This window comes from Canis lupus, chromosome 13 (genome assembly GCF_011100685.1).
Source record: "Canis lupus familiaris isolate Mischka breed German Shepherd chromosome 13, alternate assembly UU_Cfam_GSD_1.0, whole genome shotgun sequence".
In the NCBI taxonomy this organism is placed as follows: domain Eukaryota; kingdom Metazoa; phylum Chordata; class Mammalia; order Carnivora; family Canidae; genus Canis; species Canis lupus.
The window spans coordinates 18,061,898-18,084,750 of NC_049234.1; the positions used below are offsets into that span (position 1 = coordinate 18,061,898).

The window sequence follows — 22,853 nt, forward strand, 5'->3', positions numbered from 1 at the left end:
CCAGGCTCTCAAAAACACATATTTTAAGCACCCTTTCACTTAAAATGGTGTGTAATGGACATTAAAATAAAATAAATAAAGGACTATAGCCAGTGGAGGTTGGTAGCAACCAATCTTATGTAGACACGAGTTACACATAGTGCAACTTAAAGTTTTCTTCAAATTCTAGCTCTCTCCTGTCACTTCCTGTTATAGGTCCCTGAAGCGCTCCCAATATATCGAATTTATAAATGATTCTTGTTAAGAATTATATGGTCATAATATCCCAGGCTTAAATTCTTTACAATCTATTTTTTATAAAAAAAGATTCTATTTTCAGGATGCTAAAGAGCATTCTCAAAAATCACCGAAGAGTATGTGTTCATAGGTATATATATACAGACACATACCTTTAAAATGGTTTATTTTTTCCATTAGTCAATGAAAAGCAAAGTAAAATGAAACACAACAAAAATCCCACTTTTATCACGATCCTATGAACTATGCAATCATGCAAATTCTGAGGCCCCTGACTAAGAGAGCTTGGGCAGCACTATACAAATTGAAGGGGTGTGTTTGTATCCATATCCATATCCTATATAATAAGTTCTCTAGGGTTGTGCAGTGCACAACCTATATAACGCTATGTGATGTTCTTGAAATTAGGTCATCAGATAATTCCGTTTGCTCATCCATTACTTATATGTGTATCTTTCCCCCAGTGACCCATGAAAAAGAGAAGTTTTAGGAGGGAAGTGGGCTTTAAATCTATATGCCTTTAAAAAAAATAAAAGAAATTCTGCAAAAACACAAAAATAGTTTCTCCCTGGCTCCCCTTTGTCATGGTGGTAAAGGTTTCTTTCTTCCCATCCTCCCCCCCTTCCATCCACCCACAAGGCAGCAGCAGGATACCTTGTGTGAGTAACTGTAGGTTTCTGACTTCTTCTCGCACCTTCAGCTGGAGCACCTGTTGTAAGATGTGCTGCCGGAGGTTCTCCTGGGCAATCCCCATCCGCTCAAGCTTTTTGTCAGTAAGTCTCAGCAGGGCTCGCCCTGCGGGGTTTCAAGAAATAAAAGAGAAAGCAAATGAACAATGGCTAAAAAGGATTTCCATCCTCATTTTGGCTAATCTTTCCTTAAAGGTAAGGTTCCTTCTAAACAGATGCTTTAGAATTGAGGGTCCTCAATTATTCTTATTGACAAAAATTGATAATATGGATAAAGAAAATGGACAAATTTAGAGAAGAACCTCACTTTTTAATCTAATTTTGGCAATCCTCAGCTGAAAACACATGGAGTCAAATAAAATAGCACAATTTTAACCTGGGTATTTTGGACACAGATTGCAGGTTTCCATAGAAACAACACGCTTTGGTGAGTGATGGGTCCTGAGGCTGGCCTGTAGGAACTCATGCACTGACAGACCAGTGGATGACCTGGATATTGTAGCTGTGGTTATAGAGAAACTCCATCAATGTTTAACTTGGGTTGCAATAATGTTTCTGTGAAACATGCATGTGAAGTTCCAGTTTTAATCTGCAGGCATTTGCCTGTTGCATCCCTAGTGCTGGGCTAGAGTTCATTTCTAGCCGGTGGGAGCCAAACCTTAATCTCAGCCTCTGGCCTCAGGCAAGGGCTACAGCAGTGGCCGTTGGTGAGGGGAGCAAGGTGAGGGCATCTAAAGATCGCAAAACAAGGAGCCTCCAGGAGTGAGTGCCTGCAGTGTGCAGACACTCCCAGGGCCCCAGGCAGCCTGGCATGGCTTCTTCCCCAGGAAGTCTGCATGACTCCCTTCCTACAGTAGTTTCCATCAAATTCCACAACTCTCTGCCACTCTGTGATTGCCCTGAAAGAAGCATACTTCCATTGTGAGAGTTTAGCACAAGAAATAAAGAGAATGATGGTGGTTAAATGCTGTAGCATTACCCTGTTCTCTCTCCCCAGCACCCCATCATCATACTTGCAGATCTTTCTCATTTCAACTGATGTAGAGTCAACTATGTGTGATGAATGCTATATCCTTGGGTATATTATCACCTACACTTCAGAAAATAAATTCTCTACCTCCTCAGAACAGAAACCCAACAGCCAGAAGATGGAGTCAATGGACATTTTCATCAGAAAAATAGGGAATTCTGGGTCCTGTGAATAGAGACAGGCAAAGGGAAAGAATCAGGTAGGAGTGATCTGTGCTGTTTGCTTTTCCCTTTTACCTCCCATTAACCCTTGCTAAATGTATCGGTTGGGATAAGTTAGGTAACACGTTACAATAACAAATGATCCCCAAATATCAGTGGTTACAATAAGGTTTATATCCTGCCTAGTGTACACATCAAATTCAAATCCATCCATCCTGAACATTGCTGCTTATTGTACCAGAGAGAAAAGAGGTGTTAAAAGGTCTCATGGCATCACAGCCTAGAGGTCATTTACATGAGCTAATGTAAGGGTCATTAGCCAGAGCTAATAATCACATGAAATTTCCCACCACAGTGTTCACACATGAACTGCACTTCCATCATGTGTCAGTAAGGTGATGCGGGGAGGGAAATATTGGATGGGCAGCACTGATAAGAACACCAATACGGACTTGGCTTTGGACCAGTGCCTGGCAGGGAAGTGAATGCAGTGAGCTGTGGTGGTCTAAAGCTTCAGTAAAAGCTACATCTGGAAGAGGAAGGTGAGGTAGGGGAAAGGAATCCTAGGTGGCCATAGCTGAAGCTTGACAACACAAGGCAGATTGTGGTGGCCATGAGAACAAAAGGAAAGAACATAAACAGACTCCAAGTAGTTCTGGTTGTCTCCTGTGATAGACAGAATGACACCCTCCCCTCCAGAGATGTATATATCCTCATCTCTGAGACCTGTGAATTTGTTACCTCACATGACAAAAGGGACTTTACAAGTCTGATTATGTTAAGGGTCTTAAGATGAGAGAGTATCTGGCATTATCCAGATGGGTCTAATCTAATTACACAGGCTTTTATAAGTGGAAAAGACAAGAGAGCCACAGAGAGAGAAGTGACAATGGAAGCAGAAGTCAGAGTGAGGTGGCCACAAGCCAAGGAATTCAGGCTTCGAGAAGCTGGAAAAGACAAGGACATGGATTCTCTACCATACTCTTCCATCAGGAAGCATCTCTACCGACACCATGATTTTCTGTAAGAATCATTTCAGACTTCTGATCTCTACAACTATAACACAGTTAAGCTGTATAATTTTATGCCACTAAGTTTGTGGTCATCTGTTACAGCAGCAGTTGTTCTTTTGATTGAAATTTAACATACTTTTAAGAAATGAACCGATGGCTTTAGATTCCCTTTCCTAGTTTCTGGGCAGTGGCATACTCAAAGGTAGAGAACCAAGGGGTGGTGAGCCTGAGTCCGAGGCTTCCAGGACAACCCTGCCTTCAAATGCCCTCTTTACTGTCAGACCTTGGTCCTGAAGTTTCATTTCAGGAAGCATGGTATTGGGTATCCTCTATGTGGGTAATCTGCTTCCAAATAAGATATCCAGCTCTTTATACATGCTCTCAACTTACAATGCTGCATAAAAAGACTCCCTGAAGTTCAGATGTTCTAAATCCCTCTCAATACCAAAATACAGATCACCCATCCTCCTTTCTGTTCCCCATTAATTGAGCTGTGGTTTCATAAGCTGTGACATTCGGGTGCTCACACTGCTGAGGCACTGGTAAGATACACTGGAGCTTGGTCATGGTAAGCTGGCTGGTCTGTCTCTAGAGCACAAGCTAGTAAGTCAAGATGACAATTTTGTTCCAGTGTGCATGGCTCAGCTTCTCTGTCAGGTGGCCCCCTGAGAATCTCTAGCCTTGGTCTTTCCAGTAATGCACCTGCCGGGTCGATCCATAAGCCCTTTCAGAAAGTTATCCCCTACTTGGGTGGGTTAATAACATTAGCTCTGAAAATGCAAGTTCCAAAATTCCATTAGTTGTAAAAATCTGTGCTTTTTAGACTATGTGGTGTAAACAATTGTGCCTATCAACATTTCACATGCTGAATACTCAGCTGTTCAAACTGTTTTATGTAAATTCTGAGAAAATAGATATTATTTCCATTTTTGGAGAAAGGAAAATTGGGAAGTTGAAAAATATTCAAAACACGAGAGCCTTTCCTAATTCTTCCTACTATACCTTTAGTTGTGCTTTCACTTCCTTGGGAGGAAAATAAAAGGCCCAGACTATAAGAAGAGAGATTATGGGAAAATTGTATACAACTTCCTGATAAAACAACTTCTAGAAAAGATCATGATCTGCACACTGACAGTGTTATGAACAAAATCTGATTTGTCTTCCTTGGATGGTTTCTACAGAGCCACTCAGGTCCTTAGTTCTGAAAAATCTGCCCAATAATTAGAGCATTTCAAGCAGCAAATGTCCCCTGTCCCATCACCTACTGCTGACCACAAAACAGTGTCCAAATAAATGTGGTGCTGCTTTTGATGCTGGTGTCAGAGAAGCGATAAACAATCAACAATCACTTTTTTTTTTTGCAATTCATGTTGTCATTTTTTGTTGCTTAGCATAAAAATCCAATTGTTAATTCAGCAAACACTTACTGTGCACCTACTGTGTGTCCCTGTTATTATTTTATTCACCTTGACTATATAATGATGAACAGGACAGACAGGGTCAATCTTGGTGCCTTCAGAATGGCAAGGCAGGCAGCTCATGATAACTGTTGGCAGGCATGAGTATTAAGAAAAGGCAAATATGAGATCACAGAACTGCGTGACCTGACCTTGTCTGGGGACCAGGAGACTGTCACTGAGTAAAGAACACTTAACCTAACACTTGAGGAGTAAGTAAGAGGTAGTCAGACCATGACCACTGGATAAAGCAAAGATTTTTTTAAAAGTCCAGCAACCAGGTGGATGAAGAAGGAGCCCACTCTTGCAGAGAGAGAACAGAGGCACGCTGCTATAGTTTTTACGTTCCCTGCCTTTTCTCTTGAGAAGGTCATGGGCACCTTGCTCTGCATTCAGCTGTTCCACATAGAGAGGAATCAAGAAGAGAAAAATCAATTCAGTCTCAAAAGAGGAGCACTAACTAAAGTTCCTGATACTCCAAACTTGTTATAAATTTAGTTAACCCAGGCTGCTCAGCCTTCACAGACCCATAGATTCTTGGAGTCGGAAGAAGCTTAAAGTCCTTCATTCACATTGATCATATGCCGACCTTTTACTTCTTCTTTTGTTAAGCATTTATTGAGCATCACTGTATGCCTGACACTTTTCTGGGTCCTGAGGCTATAAATAGGAGTAGTATTTTCTGTCTTCATGGAGCTTACCATTTAGTTCGAGGGGCAATTTTCAAATGAACTGATACAGGGGCAGACGGGGACCCCTACCGGAAGGATGGCACTTTGTAGTTTGGGTAGTGAGGCAAGGCTTCCCTCCACAGGTGACACTGGAACATCTGGAAGTGTTAAAGCAATGAGAGGAATGGCAGGAAGGCTAGTGTCATGAGGGTCGAGTGGACAAGAGAATGATAAGAAAGGAGGTCTGAAAGAAGGCAAGTGCCAGATCACACAGGACCTCCTAGGTCCTGGTGAGGACTTTGGATATTATTCTGAACATGGGAAGTTTTAATAACGTCCCATGATGATGTGGACGTGATCTTACCTATTAAAAGAATCCCTGTGGTCACTATGTGGAGAACAGATTGGGGGTGTGGAAGTGGGGGTGGTAAGGAGCAGTGGGAAGAGTTAGTACACTGCCACGGGAGTCAAAACACGAGGTGCTGCTTCCTTGGATGAGGAAGGAAGGGGGGAAAGTCATAAGAAGTAGGAGTGTTCTAAATTGTGATACCTAGAAGTGGGGTGTGAAAAGAAGGCACACCTCAGAGATGATCAGGTTTTCAAGCAAAGCCATGAAGGGCTGGGTCTTCCATTTCAGTGCAGGAAGTTGAGTCAAATGAGGACGAGTTGGAGGCACAGAAAATCATGGTAGTGTGAGTGCTATTTTTTTTCTCTTGAGGTCACTTGGGATATAGAGAAGTAGTGAAAAGAACAGAATTAAACAAAAGAAGGTTTGAATATTCTTCTTCCCAAATCCCAAAGCTCTGAGCTGACTGTAGGCAGGTCCTGGTGGAATTTAGAGAAATATGAGGGAGCAATTATGACCCACGCCCTGTACTGCTTCAACCCCAGCAATGGTCCTCAGGGCTAAAAACGCTTTCCTAGGACCCTCGGTGAAAGCTCAAGCCAGGGAATATTCAGTGAGAAAAGTTCACCCAGGAGAAATACGGATCTGATGCTCTGCTAACGGGCCTGGAAAATTAGTACTGTGCTGTAATTTAAGCTTGAGTGTAGACATAAAAGCTTTATCAAGTGTGGCCCACCACAGTGCTAGCTCCGTAAGAATCAGTATCTTTCCTGTCAGCCTCCCTACTGTCCCTTGTTCCCTACGATTGCATGTAATGCTCAAATATTTATTGAGTGAATACACTTAGTGCTACTAAATGAATGTTCTCTTCTTTACTCACAGACTGATGATCTCAAGGTCATTAAATGACTATCTTTCTTGATGTAAGAGACTTGGCTGGAAACCGACTCCCAGGACAAGGAGAAACTGAAAATAGCAGAGGGAGGAGGCTGTATTGTGTTGGTGGTGACCGCAGATGCCAAGTTGAAAGGAATAGAGAACTTGACGCTAAATGAGTACTTTGCCTTCCGGCAGGCTTAAAGAAAGACAAGTGTCTCCTCCTTTTCTTTCTTTTTTTTCTTTCTTTCTTTTTTTTTTTTTTTAAGATTTTATCCATTTATTTGAGAGGGAGAGGGGGGAGAGGGAGAAAAAGGAAGAAAAAAAGAGACCACAAGAGCAGGGGGAGGGAGAAGCAGACTCCCCACCAAGCAGGGAGCCCCACTGGGACCCATCCCACAACCCGGGACCATGACCTGAGCCAAAGGCAGACGCTTAGCTGACTGAGCCATCCAGGCGCCCCTCTCATTCTTCTTTTGAACAGGCACCAAGTGAGATTGCAAGCCTTGATGGGCAGATGGGCAGGAAGAATGGATGAGGAGTCATGGACACAGAGAACAGTGTATTCATTTCCTACAGCTGCTGTAACAAACTGTAAACATGGGGATTTAAAACAACAGAAACGTATTCCACATCCTCTGGAAGCTAGAAGTCCAACATCAGTTTCCCTAGCCTGAAATCAAAGTGTCATCAGGGCCATATTCGCCCTGGAAGTTGCCGAAGAGAATCCATTCTTGCAGCTTGCAGCTTCTGCTGGCTGCTAGCATTGCCTTGCTGGAGGCCACATCACTCTAATCTGTGTATCCTGGTATCACCTTCTCTTCTGTGTGGGTACTCTCACTCTCCCCTCTCTTGGAAGCACGCTTGTAATGTGATTTAGGGTCCAATAAAATAATCCTGGATAACCTCTTCAGATGAAAACCACATCTTCGAAGACCTTTTGCTTTATAAGCATTTAGCAGTTCCTTCACTAAATGGCTGCCATTCAGTCTACTTCAAGCTGGAAGGAATCTTTGGGATTTCAGAGTATGGCACAGGATTTGTTGTGTTCTACATAGAGAAGTGAGGCTGAGAGGGGCAGCTGACTAAAGCCACGCAGGAAAAGCAGGGGTTGGGGGAGGAAGACTTAGGTCTAGACAAGTGTTTCTGACCTTCAGGCCCAATCTGGTCTTAGGTCTTGAGTTCAGGTATTCCCTACCTTCTGCTCAGAATATTGTAACAGAAGCCCTGTCCCAGCTTTTTAAGATGGTGACTGTATGCCATAAAGCACAAGTAGAAATTTCTGGGTAAGCTGGCAGTGGTGCAAAGGATGTGGCTCCAAGCCCTACCCTGTTGAGAAGTCTCAGTACCACTCTGAGTGGTTGGGGACTTCTACTCTTCCCAGCGAAGAGGAACCACAGGGCCTCTCTTCTGCTAGAAATAAAGGTCATTTACAGTTCCCCCAAAGAAAGGGCCATTTGTACCCTAGGCTAGCGCCAAACCTGCTCTCAGATAAAGGCCTGTGCCATGCACCAAGTAGGTGTCCCTGGCTCTACCCACTCTTGGCTGCTTAAAAGCTACAGAGTGATGAATGTTGGACACACAGCCAGGGTCCCACAGCCTGAACCCTTGTATCTCCATCTCCTCATCATTCCAAAGTCATAATATCTGGAACAAAGAAATAAGGAGAGAGGTGGAATGGCTAAAAGCACAGGATCAGGAACTAAAAGGTTTCAATAAATGCCCAGGAAAGCATATTTCAGTCTTAGCTTTCTCATCTTTACAATGGGGATGAAATGACACTATTTCATAGGGAGACTGAGGATCCATCAACATAAAACACATGCCCTTTGCAAACTGAAATCATTAACATCATGCAATATGGTTCCTATAGTTCTCTGGCTGAGAATGCTTCCCCCTCCTCATAGCAATGATCATGGTTATCAAACATTTATTGAATAGTTACAGAGTTAAACACTGTCCGTAGAGTCTGACACAGATTACCTTACTTTCAACAATTTCTCGAAGATACTTCTACTATCTATACCTGATTAAGAGCGGCTATCCCCATCTGAAGGTCATATACCCGCTAAGCTACAGATCTAGGATACAAATATACATAAAGACCATGCTCTTAACCATGCGTTAAACTGCCACCCCAAAATTTTTCAAGCAGACTTTATGTGTCCCCAAACCCATGTCTGCCAATTCTTCAGCAGGGAGCACCAAAGGTCAGGAGAGAGGCTGAGGGGCAGAAAGGGGTCATCATCTTGGATGAGTTAAAGGCAAGCAGTGCAAACACTGGCATAACTTCATAATACACAAGCTGCGATGCCCTTCATTCTTTGGTCTTCACTCGGTAGTATATCCCAGGAGACTGAATGGTCTTTGAGAGCAGCCATTAAATAGATTATCTATGTCTGCACCATGAACTGAACAGATCATGCCACTAGGAGCTAGGAAGAGAAAGATAAGATGATTTCCCTGCCAGTGGGACAAGCACAGGTTCTTTCAGAGCCCACAGGAGGGGTACCTAACTTTAGCTGGGGTCCTTGAGCAACAACAAAACCCAAGATGGTGAGTAGGAGGGAGAAGGCATTCAAGGCACGGAACAGCATAGGCTAAGACAGGGATCTGAGAACCAAAAGGTACATTTAGGGAACTCCAAGAACCTTGAGATTGCTGCGTGTGAAACATGAAGCAGGGAGCACATCATGTAGGATCCTGCCATTTCATGATGTTCTACCCTATAGATGGGCCCATCTTACTCTTTTTGTTTACCCCAAAGTAGCACGTAGGATACACCAAAGGATGATGTGCATGGTACAAAAAACACTTTCATTTGTAGGACGAATACCTCATTTTTGCCTACATTATATCGCTGCCCATTTCTTTTTTAAAAAGTTTCATTTATTTATTCATGAGAGACACAGAGAGAGGCAGAGACAGGCAGAGGGAGAAGCAGGCTCCACGCAGGGAGCCCCATGTGGGACTCGATCCCAGGACTCCAGGATCATGTCTTGGACCAAAGGCAAGCACCAAACCGTTGAGCCACCCAGGCGTCCCCCTGCCCATTTCTGATAAAAGAATCTCTCTTGACTTTTGGGACCTGGTCCTCCTCATCTGGTGGGCCTTTTAATAATTAAAAAAAAATTCCCTGTGGTACATTTTACTTCTAAAGTACTATGCAATATTCTTATTTTTAAAAAGGATTTTATTTATTTACTCATGAGAGACAGAGAGAGAGAGAGAGAGAGAGAGAGACAGACATAGGCAGAGGGAGAATCAGGCTCCTCATAGGCTCCTCATCGAGTCCCCAATGTGAGACTAGATCCCCCAATCAGGATCATGCCCTGAGCCGAAGGCCAGATGCTCAACTGCTGAGCCACCCAGGTGTCCCACAATGTTCTTGCTTATTATATTTATTTTTCATTTTCAAATTCCTTTCTACCTCTTCCCATAATGTAAGATCCACAACAGCAGGGCTTCATGGATGTTTCGAAGCATGTAGTTAAAGCCTAACTCAAAGTAGGCACTAGATACATATAGGTTACCCACCTGGTGGCTCAGTCAGTTAAGTGTCCCACTTGGTTTTGGCTCAAGTCATGATCTCATGGGTCATAAGATTGAGTCTTGCATCAAGTCCCTCATTGGGCTCTGCTCTCAGTGGGGAGTCTGCTTGAAGATTCTCTTCCTCTGCCCCTCCCTCCCCACTCATGCACACATGTTCTCTCACTCTAAAATGAAATATATTAAATATATATATAGATGTTAAATGAATGCTGTGTGTTCACTAGAATTTGTTGGAATTACTAAAATGCACTAGAATTGCCATGATTTATAAGAGAGAAGTTCTTTCTTTCTTAGATCATGTCCCAAGGGACAATACAAGCTTAGACTTACTGTCAGTTGCTATCTTTGTCAACACATGGAGAGAATTTGCTAGAGAATTAAGCCAACAGAAAGGGCAAAGCTGAGAGATTAAAAAAAAAAAAGGGGAGTGAGAAAGAAGATAACAATATGGGATTTCCTGAATACAGCCCTGCATGAAGTCAGATACCCCTGGGTTTCTCATTTATGTAAGGCAATACGGGGTGGGGCTGGTTAGCAAGCTGAGATCATTTACACCACTTGATTATAGCATTTATACCACAAGATTCCCAGGAAATCTTGACTTACAGATCCAAGCTCATATATAATGCTTAGTTGAGGCACTGTACTGTGCCTCTTATTCTCATTTCAAGAAAGCCCATTATGATATAGGTAAGAATGATATGTAACCTATCTTATAATAATTGGTTTTCAGAAAGTTAATCATTGGCAAATTTTGGTATTTTAATTTTTATTACTTATAAATTATTTGGTACACACCTTAAATCTGACTGTACATTTTTATTTGATGCACCTGGTACAAACTACTTACCAAATTTATGACCAGTGGTCGAAAATACAAATGTTGTCAAATGTGTGAAGAGAACCACTCTAAGGGACAACAGGGAGTAGGTGGACCACAGTAGATTGGACAGTTTGGTTCTTTAACTTTCTAAAATAAGCAATTCCAATCCATTTTTGCTATGCTAGATATAGGCTGAGTGTTGCTACTTCTACTATTTTTAAGTTAAGAACAACTGAAAATCTAGAAGGTTTATGAAGCCTCCCAATTTAAAATTTGCCCGTTTTTTTCCATACTATGAGAGCCAAACAATTCATGAATATGGGTCCTATTTGGCTCAAAGGTTTCCACCTGCAACATCTGACTTTTAACCACCTCCTCCCACATCCCTCCCACAGGCAATGGAAAGTGATTCCAGAACCTCACCTTCAGCGTCTCATCAGGCTTTAGGAACAGACTCCAAGTTTTGTGATTCCATTCTCTACAGCCTATTCTAAATTAACAGCCAACTGAGACCAAGGGGAGTTGAAGACTAATATGAACTGGCCCTCTGTGTTTTCTAACTTGGATATGCCTTAAAAATCCATTTTCATAAGTAACCCCCATCCCAGTGCTTGATTTCCTAAAAGTGACTGTGAACCAATACCAGAGCTAACAAGGACTTTGAGGTCAGCCAACCTATTGCTTCATTTGTTGGCAAGAACGCGTACAAAACCTTCCAAGACCAATAAATTTCTTCTCACTTCTACCTGAGAGCACAGCCCACTTGCCAAGCCTGGTCACTCTCTTGGTTACATTAAGAATGATTAGCCATTAATTGAAGGCTAAGAGAAGGATTCATGGACATTTATTTGCACTGTAGTTGCTGTAAGTAATTTACTATACTGATGGGAACTGTATGCATTGGTAGTTTTGTTCTGTTGTTTTTAACCAGTCTGGGTTAAAAGGACTGTCTTAGACAATCTTTTTTTTTTTTTTAATTTAATCTTATTTAAATTCAATTAATTAACATGTAATGTATTATTAGTTTCAGAGGTAGAGTTCAGTTGAATGTAACACCCAGTGTTCATTACATCACGTGCCCTCCCGAATGCCCATCACCTAGTTACCCCATCTCCCCACCCCTCTACTGACAATCTAGTTTTTTGGTTCAATACATTCAGGTGCTTATGATGTTAATAGGAAGAAACTGGAATAATGTTATTTCCCATCTGAAATATAAATTCAGAAAGAAAGGATATGATAGTGCTTTTCAAACAGAGTGAAAATGTAGCCTTGCACTATTCTTTAGCCCTCCAAGAAGGAATACACATCTTCCAAACAGTAAATTAAAGGTTAAATCCTTTTATGTTGTTGGTAGTACATAAAGTTACCAAATCCCCTCCAAAAATTAATTTAAGAAACCCCTAAAACATTTTGTTTTGGGATTCTGCTTTAGTCCCTGGGAAGACTCAGTAATTACTTCCCTTGTACCTTAGAGCAGATTTTTCAAGCAAAGAAATCTAGTACCGACATAACGGAGAATAGAGCTGAAGATTTATGATATCATAAACAACCTTCAAGGTCTTTTCTGTTTTTGATAGGTAGACCCAACCTCTTGGTATGTTTGCTTTTATTTATTAGCATTTGTATGCATTGTTTTGGGATTCTCTGTTAATTGAGTGCCACTAGGTGAGCAACCCACCATGCACTACGCTTTTTTTGAAATTAGTTGCCAAGAAGCATGTGAGATATCTATTGACAAGTGTCCTCCCAGCCCTTGATATTCTGCTCATGGCCATAACAGCCAAAACTGTACAGTGTTCATATGCTGAAAACAAGCACTGGGCATGCTAGCTTCTCCATGTGAATTAATTTGAACTAGTGACTCATAGCCAAAGTAATGTTTAAAAAAAGTTTTTAAGCTATGTTGACTCTTTCTGATGCTTAGGAATTTGTTCTTCTTTAAATGTTTAAATGCTTAACTTTATTAGTATTGGGGATTTTTTTTAGTAGAAAAATCAACAAGTGAGAACCGTCCCTGGTCCAGATATATTCAACAGAAGACATGGAAACTACTCCTGTCTTCGGTGAGATGAAAAATTACCTGTGATGTAAGATCAGCAAATATTAAAAAGCCTTAAAGCAATTATTGAAAGAACCTGTAGCAATGACCATGAGGACCATAAGATCTTGAAAGTTAGGGCTGGATTAACCAGTTATTAGCTACCTGGTTATTTCTCCGCAATGTTTCACTTTTCTAGGCTTCAATTTCTTTACTGGTAAACTGAGGATGATGACACCCTCTCTCTCATGTTGTCCTGATTAAGTACTCAAGAAAGTAAGCAAATAGAAAATAATGTTGCCACTTTTAGAAAGAAAGGTAAGAAGCCCACCCAGGAGCCTATGGGTAGTGGTATAGCTCACTTCAAAACTGATGGGGTTACCTGAAAGGGTGGTGGGTGGTACCCTGATGGTGAGAGCAAGAATCTTTTATCGGGAACGAGTGGTAACAAGGTAAAAGAAATTCTACTTACTACATGGCAAATTTCAAAAGCCATCAACAAGACATGAAAGTAGAATGGAACTCTTCTCCTTAACTTAGTCTATTTTGGCACTATTGACACGTGAGGCTGGATAATTCTCTGTTGTGGGGGGGTGGGGGGGGTGTTCTGTGCATTGTAGGATGTTCTGCAGAGTCTCTGGCTTCCACTTGATAGATGCCGGTAGCACCAGCTCCCTCCCAGCTGTGCCAATCAAAAATGTCTCTAAAGTTCTGCCAAATGTCTGCTAGAGGGCAAAATCCCCCCGGTTAAGGACCATGTATCTGGATGTTTGCTTCCCACAGATTCTCAAAATGCTAATCTCCAAGAGACAGACTAATCCTTAGCATTGAAGGTTCATGGGACTCAGGTGGTTGAGGAGACAAACCAATCCAAAACTCACTTTTGGGAAAAGCATCTACTATGTGTTAGACCTTCCTCCATTCATTGTCCCATTTAATCCACAAAGCACCTTGGAAAGCATTCTTAACTCCATTTTAAAGATGAGAAAATGGAGATAGCACCAAAGCACCCAAGCAGCAGAACAGGGATTTCAACCCAGTTCCACAAGTAAAAATTTCCACGTGTTTGATCTTGAAATGTCTCAATCCTGTAACCACAGCACTTCAAATGAGATTTAACTTAAGGGGCCTCATGTAGTAGTAAAAGTTGACTGAGGGAACCAAGACCATAAGCTTTGACTGACACTGTTTGGCAATTTAGGTACACATCAACATAATATTATCTTCATGTAAAGAGTAAAGATAAGCTCAGCAAACTTGAAGTCCAAAATTTGATGTCAACAAGTTACATCACTAAAAGTTGTGTTAATATTAAGAAAAGCAACATGAATACATTCTCAGTCTTATTTTTCCATGTCTCCATACATGTTACCCCTTCTAATGCCTTTCTTCCCTTCTTGTCTGATGGGCTTCAAGGACTGGCGTGGCTCTGTCTTTCTCAGCAAGTGCCCCCTGACTCCCTTTGCAACCTTACCTTTGGAGCAGGTAAAATACAAGGTGGTAAGTGCTACAGTAAGGATCTCTATTTCTCTACCTAAAGGTTCTTAAAGGTGTATCTTTTCATTTATATATTGACAATATCCAGGAAATGGCTTAATAAATTACTGAAATAATACTTGGACAGTGTCACAATAAAGTGTGTCAAAGGAAACCCAAGTTAGAGAACGTGGCAGACCCTAAGGATAACAGTCCCATGTTGCATTGTCACATACATTTGAACTAAATGGCTTTGCCGTGTCTGTAGCATCAATACTTTGACTTTGCAAAAAGATCTGCAGGCTTGCAAGAGCCATCAAATAGTTCAGGCTGGTGATGGTGCTAATGGTTGTAGGACTTGAGATAAAATGGATAACGGCTTTCTTCTCTTATTCGTTCATCTCAGAGATTATAATGCTAGAGCAGGAAAGATGGGAAGAACAGAATGAGGGAGAAGACTGACGCCGTGATGAGTTTGATCACTCCTGTAGAGTAGCAGCACAAGAAGGGGCACTGGATGGCCCAGGCAGCATGGACAAATGGCTTTATGATGATTATGGGTATAACCCATGGAATCAGACGTTTGGGTGTGAATCACATCTCTGTCACTTAAGTGACATGCCACCTTAAGCAAACTACTTAACCTGATTTAAGTGTTCATTTTTCCATCTTATCAGTGAGTATAAGAGTATCTCTGTCACAGAAATATTTATAAAGAATAAATGAGATGATACACGAACAGCACAGTGCCTTCAGAAGAAGTTAGCAATGGATGATAATGATCAGTCCTAGGACTGAGGACTAGCCACGGATGAGCCTATGATCAGCAGTGTGGCTCCTGTGTTCCCACAGATGAAATGTACGGCAACCTCCATGCTAATTACAAACACCGACACTGAAGTAGCACACCTCTTTATTCACTGTTACTGCAAACTTTGCTTCATGGCTCAAATCACTTAGCTGCCCTCAATTTCTCTTCTTACAATTTCACTTTATAGGAAGTGTGTCTTAGATATTTAAAGTAATGTCAAATTGATTTTTTTTCTAAAAAATTCTAGTTGCAATGAGACATTTCAAGAATTTTTTTTTTAATTTTTATTTATTTTATGATAGTCACAGAGAGAGAGAGAGAGAGAGAGAGAAAGAGAGAGAGAGAGAGGCAGGCAGAGACACAGGCAGAGGGAGAAGCAGGCTCCATGCACCGGGAGCCCGACGTGGGATTTGATCCCGGGTCTCCAAGATCGCACCCTGGGCCAAAGGCAGGCGCCAAACCGCTGCGCCACCCAGGGATCCCACATTTCAAGAATTCTTTGGAAAGAAAGCAAAGCAAGGTCAACTTGGGTTTTCTCCAAGAAGCAAGCTAGAGCCAGTGTTCTGGGACCAAATGGCCATGTATGAGGGTTCTCCAACCTCAAAAGGTTTTAAATTATTATTGTAAGTACAATAATTTGTTCACTGTGGACACAAAGACATACTATAATCAATGATGAACTCTTTACAGTCATAAATGATAAAATGGACTGTAAATAAATTGGTGAAACAGGAAGATGAAGGAAAAAGTGAGACTCTTTGATATGATTTTTTTCCTTCTGATTTAGATTTGGTTATAAAATATTTGGTTCACTATTGGTTCATTCTTCTAGTGATCATGTAATTAATAACTCATACTTTAACCATGTTGATTTCTGAGGGGAGAGACCTGAACTTGTAAGTAGAACACTTGGATTTGAAGCCTGGTGCCTCCATAGCATGGGTGCTATGTACTTGGACTGCTCACTTAATGCCACTGAGTCACAGTTTCCTCATATGTAAAATGGGAATAATGATCCTAATCACTTGGAGTTTTCTATGTAAAAGTTAAATTAATTAAAAGTACATTTGGAAGTGCCTACCACAGTATCTGACTCAACACATTTCTTTCAAATTAAACATACAGATTATATAAAGACATGCCTCAGTCTTCTATAATTGCCTTTACTATATTATAATCATGAATTTGTTCACATGCCTGTCTTCCCTTCTAAATCCTAGACTCTTTAATGAAGAGAATGTGGCTTTCATTTAACTGAATAAATCCAGGGCTCTATGAAGTTGGTGATGTTCATTAAAGTATTGCTAAATGAATGAATGGATTTCTTTTGTGAGAAAGGGAGAGCTCATTTAAAGAAAACAGGCCCAGAAAAGTGAAGTGAGTCACTCAAAGACACACAGCTAGTAATTGGCAGAGCAAAAATTAGAACCAAGACACCTGATTCAAATTCATGCTGCCTGTATTTACAAAAGTTCAGCATTCATTTAATAAACAATTAATGATCTTCTAACGTCAGCCATTAGGCTACATGCTGGGTATAAGCCACGAATCCAGCTGATATGGTTGCTGTGCTCACAGAGCTATGGTTTAGTGGGGAAGTACACATTAAAAAAATTAACAGGCAAATAAATGTTCTTCATGAGAGAAACAGTGGAAACCCAGGTGAGACTGAGAAATGGGGAAAACAAGTGTGAAAGAATCTTCAGGCTAAGATGAAGGATGAGAGCAACAAGAGTAGAAGAGCAAAAGTGCTCTGTGGCAAAGGAAAAAATATACAACATTCTGTGTAGAGTATTACTTTCAGAGAAGGCAAGAAGGCCAATAAGGTGGGCTTGTGGGAAGAGTGGAGGCCATCAGCTCAAGATGAAGACAGAGGGGCAGACCAGAGAAAGATCATTCATGGTCTTGGAGGCAAATCAAGGGTCTCATTATTTACTGCAAGTGCAATAGGAAGTCAGCATAGAGCTTCAAGCAGGGCAGTGACATGATACAATTTTTATTTTAAAACTCTGGCTGCCTATAAAAATAGTCTCAGTTGACGATCTAAGTGACATCTGGAAGTACAGAAACTGGTCAGAAGACTGGAGCTTCTGTTGAACCCACAGATGGTGGTTGCTTCTATTAGAAAGACAGTGATGAAAGATGTACATTTTGCATGTAGAATCAAAAGGATTTGGTGGTAGATTAGGTATTATTCGAGGCAGGAAAGAAGGGATTGTTAAGGATGACTTCTGGTTTGGGCAATAAAAGAAAGTGCAGTTGCTGACATGGGGGGTACTGAGTGAGCAAATTCAAGGGAAAAGATCAATACCTCTGGTTAGGACATGCAATACATTTGAACTATCTATGAGATATTCAGTAGAAATGTAAAGTTGGTAGGTATACACACTGGAGCTCCAAACAGAAGTCAGGTCTGGAGTTTATCTTGGAGTTGCTATTATAGAGTTGACACAGAAATCCACAAAGAGAAAGGAAGCATGAACAGGGGGTAGCCTTCAGACTGATCCTTTGAGGAACACTAGCACTGAGTGGGTAAATCAGTGAGATAAGCCAATAAGGACACTGATAAGGAGTGGCTGAAGACAGGGAAATAAATGTGGGAGCATGAGATGTCAGGAGGAGTGTGGTTCAAGAAAGAGAAGGGGCTGTTTGTGACTCTGAGGAGCCTACCAAAGTGTAGTCACTAGAACACAATGTGGAATGTAAGGTCCTTGATGCATAGGAACCCTGGGTGAACTAACCGTGTGAAGGGTGAAGGGTCACTCAATAACTTTTCTCCTAGGTTAGTTTCTGTTTGACCCAACAGACGACAGTAAAAGAGGTGTATGGAAATGGCTCCATAAACCTTTGACATCATCATTATCAATAATAAAATAATTATCAATAGTTTATTGGGACAATTATGATGGTCTGGATATAAGTGGACAATTTCTTATTCTTCAATTTCTTTTTTGGAATAGCCATCTGGACAAGTTCTATTATTACCCTCATTTTTAAAAGGAGGAAAATGGAGGTCGACAATTTCAATGACTACGATCATCACATGGATAGCAAGAGACAGAATTTTCAGTTATTATTTTTCTATTCAAAAACTCATCTTCTCCCATTCTGTAGCCTGGCCTTTCTATGCATATGAACAGAGCTTTTAAAAAAGAGGGGAATTAAAAAAAATTTTTTAGCCTCTCATTAGAGTTCCTCTTGCATAGTAAGCCATCAATAAATTGTTGATGGAAGGATGGGAGAGAAGGAAAAAATTGAGGGAGACTAACTAGAGAAGACTAGAAACTAGATAACTTAAGTCAAATCAATGTTGCTCTACCGACTGGTATAGACTTTGTGCTGTGCCACTCAGATCTCCCTTAAAAACTAAGCTGCTGCAAGGGAGTGTTGCGTGGTGTGTCCTCTTTCAGCTGTTGGCCCTTCTTTCAACCTGGGCTGCAAAAGAACCACCCTGCCCAAGGTCATACTTCTCTTCCTGAGAGCAGCCTGCATCCGATCCTTGTGGACAGGGGTGGAGAGAGAAGGTATAAAGATCCAGGCCCCCAAAGTAACCCAGGCCCAGCTTGGGACAACCCCAAAGGTCAATTCCAGCTCCAGGGCTGTGGTTGACCATGGTCTTATCATGAATGAATAACAACCCAACTTCTCCCTTGTCCAGCCATGTTTCTTTCATTTCCTTCATTGGTTTTAAACTTTAGGATACCACCCAATACACTTCCAACATGCAGATCTTCTCTGAGCTTGCCTTCTGGGAAACTGAAACTCTAACAGGGTTTCACTAGGGCAAAGGGATTCCTGATTGATTCTCTGACATAAACATTATGTGTTGCCTGTGGTGATTTTAAAACAGCCCGGGTGGCTTCACTGTACCATCCAGCATGCTTCTAGGTCACCTACCTCCATTGTTAGTAGGTGTGTGTGCAGGGAATGAAAATGAATTTTAACAGTGGCCTCTGCAATATATAATTAGTAAGAAAAATCTGGTACTAAAAATTCTGTGTGCATACCCTCTATTGATTTTGTAAGTGTGCCTCATTTTCCATAAAACACTAGGAACACTAATCATAGTGCACACTGTATTTGGGCACTATGCAAATCATAAAACACAAAGGTATATATGCATGCACATACACATTTTCATACATACACAAAAACCTACATATGATCCACCTTACTGAGTGCTTGCTATATTTCAACCACTGTGATAAGTGCTGGGCCTGAATTAACTCATTGTATTTTCACAGGCAGGCACAATTCTCTCATTTTCCAGATGAGAAAACTAAAGCCCAGAGAGATTAAGAATCCTGACAAAGACTTCCAGCTAGAAAAGCTAATGCCTTGAGTCACTTCTGGGACCACCAGATTTTTTTTTCAAACTCTGTACTTTTAATCACTACATCACAGTGAACATTAATTTGAGGAAATTTCTTATAACAATCTGTGAATGTGGTAAAAGGATAACAAAAACAAAGAAAGATTCACTGATCCCTCATTGTGTAAATCTGGGTTTTGTAAAATGGGTTTCCTTAAAGTAGGAGACACCTACATATACAAATAAGTCAAAGTCACAAACAATGAAGCCACAGGGAAAATGCAGCATTGTCCTTTGCCCCTTGCAAAAGCTACTTCTACTCAACAATCGAAGTAAGCTTGCTTTTACAATCGAATTGTTTTCCTTTATATGCAGAGTAATGGAGCATAGCAGAATACATGCCTTCAGCTACAAAAATCTGTAAATCAACACACACTCCACCATGTTGTGGCTGTGAGGACACCCTCACAAGCCAGGAGACAGCATCTGTCAAAGGAAGGGCTGATTCCAATGAATACTGAACAGCCACTAAAAACAGAAGTGAGACTGAAAAAACACCTTATAACTGATAAATGTATTGCTGTCATAATATCAACAGCTTGAAGTCAATGAAAACTATATTGGTTAAATTAAGTCTTCTACATAAAGATGTCAAATGTTACAACTTCACTATTACAGTGAAGAATAGCTTCAAAATGAGCCTAAACGGAAGAATTAGATGATACCATCCTTAGAAATGACTACGGAATTGTTAGGTCTAAAACCTTAAATCTGTACTGGAACATCAAATTTCTCTTGGTTTGGATTGTATAATCCAAGCCACCCGGACCATTTTTGTATCTTGCTTCTAACAAAGAGTTCTCCCATAATCACAGAGTGCCGTGGAATCTGGACACATTTGAAAATGTGCATTTATTAACATTTCTTTCAGATCTTGATAGTGAAGCAAGTCTTCCAGATTGCTTTTTGCCTAAGGTCCTGTATGTTTTCTGGATTGATTACATCTCTGGGCTTTATTTAAAATACCAAAACAGGGGTACCTGGGTGATATAGTCAGTTAAGCATCCAACTCTTGGTTTCAGCTCAGGTCATGATCTCAGGGTCATGAGATAGAACCCTATTTTGGGCTCCACACTGTGGAGTCTGCTTGAGACTCTCTCTCTCCCTCTACTCCTCTTGCTCATGCTCTCTCTAAAGTAAATAAATATATCTTTTAATAAATACATAAAATATAAAAACATCAAAAACTCTTTAAGACAAAGAAGTCTGAACCCATGAGAATTCATCTTTTAGATGAGCTAAGTCAGGATCACACACATACACACAGAAACAAAACTTTTAAAGATATCAGGATTGCTCAAATATATACTAAATGTGCTTCTACATTTAACCTTGAGATTTTATTTTTGGAATGTCTTTTCATCACTTACAAACGTATCCACATGATTTTTCATTTCAACTTTTAAGATGAAAGTAAGCCTTTCTTGAGCATGATTTACATTTCCTTTATTTGTTCCTTATAAATTATATTTTAAGTTCAATATTCTGATTTATGAAGCTCCACTTCCTTCTCTTTCCATAAGAAAAAAGGCACATGTCTCCAAGATTAGATTCTAAACAATTGTCTGCATGTAATTATGAAAACCTGTGCAACACAGGAAAAAGTTGGAGAAGAAAATTGCTCACAAAAAGAAATAATTCAGTATTACAAAGTCACTGAAATTAGAGAGGGAAAAGGCTTATTAGGTCATCTATCAAAGGAAGTGTATGCATTCGACACCCAGATTTAATATGCCAGAGATGTCAGGTCACCCCAAGGTGCCTCCAATCTTTTGATAAAGTAGAGAAACTAAAACAGAACATTTAGGAATCAGAGTCCTTAATCAAAGGCAAGTCCTCCCAGATCAAAATATCAGAGAGAAATATGTAAGATGAAGACAAGAGGCAAATGGAGAAGTAATGCTGAAACATCAAGGAGATGAAACTTTGAGATGCCAGTCCTGTGACATTCACGCTGACAAAGTGTCCAGGGATTGGGATTTTATAAGGGAATTTACAGCCAGAAAAGCCAGAGGGGTCAAAGGCTACAGGATATTGTTGTGTGTAAAACCCTAACCTTTCATCTAAGGAATGTACCTTAACCCTTAGAAATCTATTTTTCTTCTAGCAAAGAGCAAAGGCTAGTCACACACATTCTTCTGAGTGTGTTGGGGAGGGAGGAGATATGGGATAGGGGCTCTGGCTGATAAAGCAAAACTGTAATAAAGCAGATGCTGGGATTTACCAAGATAATCAGATCAGAATCACCTCAAAACTTTAAGAATCTTCACCATATGACCTCTGATGGGACAAATCTTTTGTAAGGCACGATCTTGTTGATATTTTATTGTCTTTTCTTTATTTAAAAAATTATGGCACTGCTAACTAGTTGCTAGAAGCCAGTTCAAAGGAGAAACCTACCAGAAAACGTAGGAAAATGACGTTACAAAGAACTTGCCAGTGAGCAATCTCTAAAGTTTATCAGAATATGCATTGAGAGTCCACCCACACACCCTGAACTGAGGATGGTTACAGAGCTTCTTTCCTGAGGTGCCATGGCTCTGCACACAGACACCCAGGCTAGCATCTGTGTATAGTGCACTACACCTTCATGCCAGCCCACCAATTTCTTTAAGGAACTCTCGGAATTCAAGAGAGTTTGGTCATTTCAACCAGATCACTGTTGCAACTGGGCTAACAAAAACAAAGGGAAAGAGATAAAATGTTCCCTAACCTGTTGAGCAAATTAGGCTATGATTCTTGGTGGAAGTGGGGAATAAAGTCTGCTATAATTTTGTAAATATTACGCATAATATACAATCTTTCTGGTGGTGGTGCTTTAAAATTGAGATGCAGTCAGAGAATGGTTAAAAGTAAGGGTTTCTCTTCCCTCATAAACATCTATCAAAACAAAGTTATAGACCCTTAAATATATACAGTTTTCATTTGCCAATTATACCTCAATAAAGATTGAGGGGGAAAAAAGTAGCAGTTTTGGAGTTCAATTGCCCGGATTTCAATACTAGCTGTTTTACTCATTTGCGTGGTGAATTTGAACAATATTTTAAGTTCCTTTATCCTCAATTTCTGCATGTATTAAAAAATAGTATCTCTTTAATAAGGTTGCCATGAGAATGAGGATAAAATGAGATGATATACACATATAGCTAGTACCTGACCCTGAGGAAGGGCCTAGTGAGAGATGCTATTATTAAAAACAATAATAGTTTCTAAAGAAAAATAGGTTCTAAAAAATAAGTTGTGAATATTTGGAGAAAATGACTTTAATGGGTCAACTTTAAAGACTGGCATCCAAAGG

The 22,853-nt window shown here is 40.5% G+C and overlaps 1 protein-coding gene across 8 annotated transcripts in view; it reads right to left on the bottom strand.

Annotated features, from left to right (window-relative positions):
- SAMD12 (sterile alpha motif domain containing 12) overlaps positions 1-22,853 on the bottom strand; it is a 377,648-nt gene that overhangs the window by 164,870 nt on the left and 189,925 nt on the right. For all 8 annotated transcript variants that reach the window (XR_005368575.1, XR_005368578.1, XR_005368574.1 and 5 more), the window contains exon 4: positions 892-1,032. Coding sequence is in view for 3 of the 8 variants with exons in the window: in XM_038555387.1 (XP_038411315.1) it covers positions 892-1,032 (141 nt within the window). In the remaining 5 variants the exon portion in view is untranslated. The remainder of the gene's footprint in view (positions 1-891; positions 1,033-22,853) is intronic.